The sequence below is a fragment of the Octodon degus genome, unplaced genomic scaffold, assembly GCF_000260255.1.
Source record: "Octodon degus isolate 3935 unplaced genomic scaffold, OctDeg1.0 scaffold00116, whole genome shotgun sequence".
NCBI lineage: Eukaryota > Metazoa > Chordata > Mammalia > Rodentia > Octodontidae > Octodon > Octodon degus.
This window is the reverse complement of record NW_004524692.1, coordinates 4378176-4386496: the sequence shown is the minus strand read 5'-3', so window position 1 is coordinate 4386496 and position 8321 is coordinate 4378176. Positions and strand designations below refer to the sequence as shown.

The 8321-nt window shown below is 39.3% G+C and overlaps 1 protein-coding gene across 1 annotated transcript in view; it reads right to left on the bottom strand.

Moving 5' to 3' along the window:
- Positions 1 to 6535, bottom strand: part of Sh2d1b (SH2 domain containing 1B) — a 24415-nt gene extending 17880 nt beyond the window's left edge. The window contains exon 1 of the mRNA XM_004639965.2: positions 6269 to 6535. Coding sequence (XP_004640022.1) covers positions 6269 to 6402 — 134 coding nt within the window. The 5' untranslated portion in view covers positions 6403 to 6535. The remainder of the gene's footprint in view (positions 1 to 6268) is intronic.
- Positions 6536 to 8321: the final 1786 nt, after the last annotated feature.

Below are 8321 nucleotides of genomic sequence, written 5' to 3'. Positions count from 1 at the left end.
TTCTTCTTCTTCTTATTATTATTATTATTATTATTATTATTGGTACAGGGTCTTGGCCAGCATGGCATGTCATAACAGGGATTTAACTCTGGACCTTGTGCTTACCAGGCAGGTGCTTAGGCCACTGAACTATCTCCCCAGCCCCTATGAATTTACTTTTGCTTTAGAGTATATACCCAATTTAAAGTAATTTTATATGTATGCTTTTTCTGGTTTCATGATTGTTCTTTGATACTAGGTGGAAGAAATGTTTCCTTTATTTGTTGTCATGCACCCAGTGAAATAGGTGGTGGCCTGAGCCCCAGCATAGGAATGACATGGAATAGGGTCCACCGTCTTGGTTATCCTTCACCAAATTAAGAAACCCTTAACTTCACTTAAGACATAAGAACTATACAGGGCTTATAGAAAGCAATTTACACTCAATCACATTAAATTCTCAGTGGATCTTAGGAAAGGCTAAGTCATCCAATTTTAATCTTATTTTTAAATTATTTCCCTCTCGGCAGTACAGTTCAGCCTAGAGAAAGCACATTGCGTGAGGTGCCGTGCATCAAGATCTTGCTCAGTTTGTGACCAGTTCGTAGATGTGGAGTTGATCTTGTGTTGTGGTCAGTGCTGTGGAAAAACTTGTTGCTTTGCAAGGTTTTAGTTTTGTTTTAGTTGAACTTTGAAAGATCAGTTGAAAGAACTGGGACCAGTTGCGCCCTACAATGTCAACTCTGTTTTGCCCCTTCCCATGCTATGACACAGGAAATGCAAGTCAATAAATAATATTTTCAAACTGATTTCCGGCCTTCTCCCTGGTTTTGACCTCTTAATTTTTCTGATATTGAGGGATACTGTAATATATTGAAAAGTCCAAGTTGCAAGCTCTCACATGCAATGAACCATTTATGCACATATGTGTTTGTTTATATATGTGTGGTCAGAAGTACAGAGAGATGTATGCTACAGTATAAAAAATGGTCAGTTCTGAGTGGCCAGAGTGAAATAATTGCTGCTTTCTTCTCTATGCTTTACTTTGCATTTGATTTTTCTAAAATGAACTCCAGTTGGCTTCATATATGCACAATAAACAAAGTTCAAATTACTTTTCTTTCTGAGCTCTACGTAAGTTCATTCTTTTTTTTGTTGTTGTTGTATTTGGTTGTTGCAGGGGTCTCACTACACAGCTCAGACTCATAGTGATCCTCCTGTTTTCAGCCATCCCAGCACTGGGATTACAGGCATGCACCACTATGCCCAGACTCTGTGACTGGCTCAGCCTGCCCTGGGGGGAAGGGATGGTGCAGCATGTGGTGCTGGGGATTGAACCACAGTCCCCACACTTGCCTAAACTTGCCTCACCAGGTGCTTTAGTCTGCTGAGCTATCTCAACAGCCCAGTCCATTCTTTTTGAATGCTACAGTCTTTCCAAAGATCTCAGAATATGAAAGTTGTTCAGTATTCTAATTTATGACTTATGACTCTGAGTAATAGAAAAACGTTGTTATTATTCTCTGGGTGAGAGCAGGGAGGAGTTCAAGTCTCCAGTTTCTCCTGTCTGCAGCCTTCAGATGACTACAGAAAACCCTTCCCTTCCCTTTACACGGACACAAGAGTACAGCTCCTAATATCAACCCCAGGTTGACCGCTGGTGACAAAGGCAGACTCAGTTCCAGTACTTTCCAGTATTCAAAAAGTCACACCACACAAATGGCCTTTCACACATTGAAGTTTTCTAGCTTTATCGTGTTGTAAGATCAACTACTGCTTCCTGTCCTTGTTTACCATATAGCTCTTTGGTCAGTGCTAAATGGTCTTGTGCTACTTCTCTCTCTGCCTTCCTTCCTTTATTTCTAACTTCTCCATTGTATCCTCTTGTAGGTCTGTGAAATCATGAAAATTAGTGTGTGGCCTCCTCTTTCCCAACAATGGATCTTGGAAGTTTTCTCACATGTTATACAGTCTTATCCAGTTTTGTTGATTCCTAGTGAACATTTCACTGATAGTGTGGATATTCTCTTAATGACATTTAGACTCTTGCCAGTTTGTGCCTACTTGGTGCAGTTATAATTGTAGATTACGAGGCTGGAGACAGAGCTCAGGGCTGGGAATATAGCTCTGTGGCACAGCACTTAACTGGAAAGTGCAAGGTCCCGAGTTCACTTCCCAGTACCAACAACAACAACAACAAATTGTAGGATATGTTCTTATTAATGAAATTTTGGACCAATCATTATACATATGTATTTCATATTTGGCCATACTGCTGGTCAAAGAGGCTGCATCAGGCTGTGGCCAGTGCATACTTGGTGCTAGTCAGCTTTGGGGTTTCACAATTTTATTTGTTTTCCTTGAATAGGAGTGGATGGGACAACTGGTACATCATTATTCTTATAATAATTTGTATTTTTAAAATTATGAGTGAGAGCTAGTATTTTTCACCTTTTTTTCTGAGACTCTCTTGCTTTTGTACTTATTGAATTTATTTAATTGATTCTGTGTGTCTCTATGTGCGTGTGGTCCTGGGATCTAGCACAAGGCCTCACACAAGCCAGGCAAGTGTTCTGTCACCGACCTACACCCTGAGTTCTTATATGGTTTGCAAATGCTCTAAATGTTAAGGAAGCTTATTGTTTTCTGAGTTTATCAATTGTCTTTTAAGTTACTTTTAACATTATTTTTTAAATAATGGTAATATTTGTTAATGTTTTGTGGTTTCTAGGTTTGAGTTTTTGTTTAAAAAGGACTTCCCAATTGTGAACATATTAGTTGTGATTTCTTCTAATACATAGTTACATCTTAAACAAGTTACATATTAGAACCACTTAAAATTAATTTTAATTCCAGAGGATAGGGATCTAGGTTTATTTTTTCTAAGTCATAGAAAGTATCCCAACACCTTGGTTAACAGCCGGTGTTTCCTCACTGGCCTAGAATGCATTATTTTTCTTAGTACATGCCAGATTTCATATATACTTGGCTTTATTTGTGGTCTCTATATTCATCTCATTGATCTTCCAGTGCTGAATTATTTTAATTACAGTGGTGACAGCCATAGTTTTATAATGTATTTTAGTATTTGATAGAATTAGTTCCCTTTCTAAGGGGACATTTCTGGCGATGCTATAAAGTCCTTTTTCTGTGTTCTACTATAGATATACTATCCTTTTAAAAAATTAAAAAGTATTATTTGTTTTTATTACTGGAAACATACTGAGTTTTAGACTGAAGAGAACTAATACGCTTTCATTTATTCAAGTCTCCTAGTATGCTCCCTACTAGATATATAGGTTTTCTTTATACAATTCTTACATACTTCATATTACATTTATGCCTGTGTATTATGAATTTTCTCTACTTTCAATGAGGTGTTTTATTATATTTTTCTTGGTTATTATACCTCTATAGGAAAACTGTTGAATTTTATAAATTAATATTCAAAGCAGATGCCTGTATTGCATTTTTCTAAAAATTTTAGTAAAAATTTTTCCCACTTAAATCTTAGACTTCTTAATTATAAAGTTATCTTAATTTCAAATAATTTTGTGCTTTCTTTTAAAATTTTTACACTTCTTGTACTGACATCCTTTGGCCCATTACAGCTGTGAGGATCTCCTGGTAAACGTCGTAAAGTAGTGCTGAAAGTGAGTACCGCTGGCTCAATCATGACTTTCACAGGAATTCTTATAATTTTTCATTTGGCCTTTGGTTAAGGAGCTACCTGTGTAGCTGTGTAGGAGTTTGTAAGGCGTGTGCATATGTGTGCAGGTGCATGCGCGTGTTTCTATTTAATTGGGAGGTGGCATACTTAATCTCATACATGTTAAGCCAATTTAATAAATTATGAAGTGTGTTAAATGAACTATTAATATATTAATAGTTAAACTATACATAGGTAAACTAAAATTTTTTCTAACATGGAATATTCCTGGATTTCTTGGATTAAACCACATTTAAACAGTGTATATTTTCTCCTGAATGTGTGCAATCGTTCTACACATGTGTCTTTTCTTCTCTGAGAGCATCTTTTTTGGGGAAAAAAATTATCTTCACACATATAATTTAGAAGAAATCATCAAGAAGAAAATTAAAAATAGGTGAGAAGATTCAGACATGCAGTTTTCTAAAGGGGAATTGAATGACTTCATTTTCCGTTATTATATCCTTACAGAAGGCTGTATTTGTAAAGAAAAGAGGTCTAGTCAGCCCACAGTTAGGAGGCCGACAGTCCACACAGCAGTGTGCTTGTTCTGGCGGGGAACCCAGGGCTGCATCACCTCCCTGGCAGGGAGCATCATGGTGTGAACACAAGCAAGAGGGACAGATCGCAGAGCAAACTGGGAAGCTGGAGCAGGGTTGGAGCAGGCTGATCTGGCTCTTTTTATAACTATCCACCACCAAGAACTAACTCAGAGTCTCGTGAGAAGTATTTATTTTACCCTTTCAAGAGTATCCATCTTGGTGACCCCAGGACCTCACGTTAAGCCTAACTCCTTCAAGATCCCACTGTTTCTTAACACCACAGCAGAGCTGAAACTTACAACATGGGAACCCTTCTAGGATGAACCACATTTGAACCACAGCAGAAATTACCGATGGCTGAAAAAATATGTATATATTCAATGTCACTTGAAAATTAAATTGATAATACCTTAACGATATCTTTCTCATACCTACATCTCCAGCACCATTTATAGAAACAAACATATCCTTCCATTTCTATTAGTTATTAGTTGCTTTCATTTCAATAGTTATTCTATTGATAATCAAGTTTGTCTTCAAAGCTCTCAATTTCTAAGAAATATGAAAGCTTACTCAGAGAGTGGTACCAAGTCTTGCTTGGTCAGATTTTAGTCAGGCTATCAACCTTCCCCTAAACCTGTCTGTGAACTTTCTCATAAGATCTAGTTTTATCAAAGAACTCTCCTAAGTCAGTTTGGAGAGACCCCCTCACCATCAATATCTGATCACCATCAATGTCTCACCAGGTTCTTCCTCCACTACCCACCAGGTGACGTCTGAGCACTCTGACCTATCTTCAGCTAAAATCTGGTGTGTTTAGCTACCATTCCTCTTATCCTTGAAGTTTTCTCTTAGGGATTTCCATTCGCTGATGCTGACTCTGCTCCTTGGTCATATGTCCCCATCTGCCCTTGCTCTGTTTGGAGTTAAGCCCCATCTCTTTCCCTCTGAGTCCCCATGGCGGTGGTCCCTGTTCCCTATCAAGATTGTCTTGAATAAAGTCTTCCATGCTTTAACAAATGTCACTGAATTTTTTTTTTCCTTGAACAGGAGACACTTGGATTTTAATTTTACAAAGGGCAGAATGAAAGTTTCAATGCTCTCTACAGGAAAAAATACACAGAGAGATTTTGACTGATACCTTTTCAGCATTGCTTTCTACACTGAGCATAAAATTTTCTCCAATAAAGTAGCTCTTCTGATTCTCTGTCCTGAATTTTCATATATTGCTCCATCTCTGAAAATATCAGATGAAGTTTAACATAAATGAGTCATTTGAGAAATTCCAATCTCTGTCTCTTCGCCTATGAAATAGTGACTGCTTCTGTTTGCCTTGATAAAAACACAAGAAAGATGAAAAGAAATGATACATGGTGGAACCCTTGACAAACATAACATAAAATTTTAGCATTTTATGGGGGTTGTAAATTGGCATGGAAATTTAAAGCAGGTTCTTGGTGCACAGCTCAAATTAGTCATATATGGGGATGGTAGTCTTTCATCTTCAGTTGTCTCTGATGCAGCTTATATGAAAAGATTGTTGCTCTGTTAACTGAATACTACTCTGTAATCGCAAAAAAAGTCAACTGTTTTGTTGACATGCTGAGTGCTTCTAAGTAAATACAATTTTATATTAGTAAAATAAAACATTGTATGTATTGCAAGTGGACAAAACACAATACATAATCTTTCAGATTGAAATTTCATGGAAGACCTGTAGCCTCCATACTAAGTAAATAGACCTGTGAAAGAGAGAATGTTCCTCAAAGCTACCTTCTCTCCACCCAGACATGCTTCCTGCAGCCTCTCCCTTTCCCATCAGCCCTCATTCTGCTCCTACGGAGCCTGTACACATGACATTTATACCAGGGAGCAGAGCAGGTAGAAGAACTGGGCAGGCACAACCCTTCTGTACTCTCTGGGAAGCATCTAGCTATTTGGTGCTGCAAAGGAGAATGAAATACAATTCCTTGAAGATGTGGCTGCCATCACAACAGCCAACAGAAAATTTCAGTGTGGGGAAGGTGAGGCTACTCACGAGACGCAGAGGCACAAGACTCCAGGTATAGACTCGCTGTCTCTTATCAGAAAGTTGCCATTCACTCCTTCCTTGAGCAGCAAAATTTCACACTCTTGCTTTGTCAGAGCACCGTGATAGTAAGGCAGATCCATGAGAGCCCTCCCTGTTACAGCTTGTTGACTAGCTTGGACTCCAGGTGTTATAAAGAAAGTGGAGACAGCTGGTTTGATGGGCTTCTTCCAGTGGTGTGGGATGAGATCTGGTTGCTCTGTGGGACCCGATCAGTTTCACCAGATTCAGGAAATAAGAAGGGCGGAGGTGGTGAAGTGACTGAGACCTTTCAGCCTCAAAGTAGCCTGAAAGTGTCCCACAGAGTGGGTGGAACCAGTGGTGCCTGCAAGGCTGAAGTCAAGCTCACTGGAACTGGGCTGCAGCTTGTGTGTCACTGCATGTCACCAGCAAGCACCTTCTTTGGCTACTGGCCTTCTTTCTGAGGGACGCACCACTCATTCTGCAGCAATGGGTACCTCTTTTCTACTGAAGCTGCCTCTAGGCAAGCCGTGCTTAGCTCAGAATGAATGATCAAAAAGCAATTGGGTGCTGAAATAGTTGACATGTCCAGGCACAATGGAACAATTAAAAGTGCGGCAGGTGACACAAAAAATGCAAATATCAACAGGAACAAAAAGCCGCTGAACACCATTAGGGGGAGACAGCCCTTTCCACCTAAAGCTCCTTGCTAATGTTCTCAAGCATGGTGACTTTTGAGGAAGGGAGCAGGTCACAGGATATCTGCATTTACAGTTTAGTGCAGAGGAAAGGGATATCTGGCTGTGTGACTTACTATACAGGGGCTCAGACCAAGGCTTGGATCTGGGCCCGATTATCTGGCTTCATTCAACCACTTGCCATCAAGAATCTGAGAAGCCAGATGTGGTCTTGCAGGCTTACAGTCCAGAGCTCTGGAAGGCTGTAGCAGGAGGAAATTGAAAAGTTGGGCAAAAACTTATCTCAAGCAAAAAAGGTTAGGATGTAGCTCAGTGCCAGAGTTCTAGGCTCTATCCCTGGGAGTGGAAAATAAAATATGAGGAAAGTCTTACAGATAGCAAAATTAGTTTATTCACTGTTTAAGCAAATTGTGCAAGCAGCTAGCCTTCTTCTCTTGAATGTGTAGAAGTGCTGGATAGTGGGAGAAGGGAGAACTTTACAAGTTTATCTAAACTCCAGGATAGGGTTGGGGAGATGGCGCAGTAGAATAAGTGCTTCCCTGGCAAGTGCAAGGGCCTGAGTTCAATCCCCAGTTCTGAAAAAAAAAAAACCCTACAGGATATATATTTGAGGTGAAAATAAAAGCATAATAGTGTGCAGAGTATGAAATATATAAGTAAAGATATGCATTTACATACCACTTATATTTGCAATAAAACCTAGTGGAAGAATAAAGCTAAAACTAAAGCTTGAGAAAATAAAAAAATGTATCTATAATAAGAGGATGGAAATCATAGGAGTAGTATTTATCTAAGAAAAACTTGTTAGTTTTGAAAGTAGAATCACATAACTGCTTTACATACTAAAATAAATAAGTACAAGTCACCTATAGCAGGAAAATGATGTATCTAACTATGAAGTCACTTAGGAGACATAATGATATAGAAGATCATTATTGTGGACTATGTGCTTATTTGTGTACTGAAGACTTTATTAACATGATCTAAGTGGATGTATTACTCAATGTCTTGTCACGGGCACAAAATACCCAACACTTTCAATTTAACAGAGGAGAGATTTATTTTGCTCACAGCTTTTAGAAGATTCCTTTCACAGTTAGCTCCAAGGCAGGGAAGACATGGTGAAAGGGTCTGGTGCGGAGAAGCTGCTCATGTCATGGCCACCAAGAAGCAGGGAGAGACAAGAGAAGCCAGGGACAAGCATCTTCCCTTCTGGGCTACACCCCCCACCTCCAGCCAGGCCCCACCCCCAACAGCAAGCCAGCTATAGGGCCCCTGTGTTCCAGTCACCTTCCAAAAGCCCTATCTATGGACACATGAGTCTTTTGAGGGACATTCTTTTT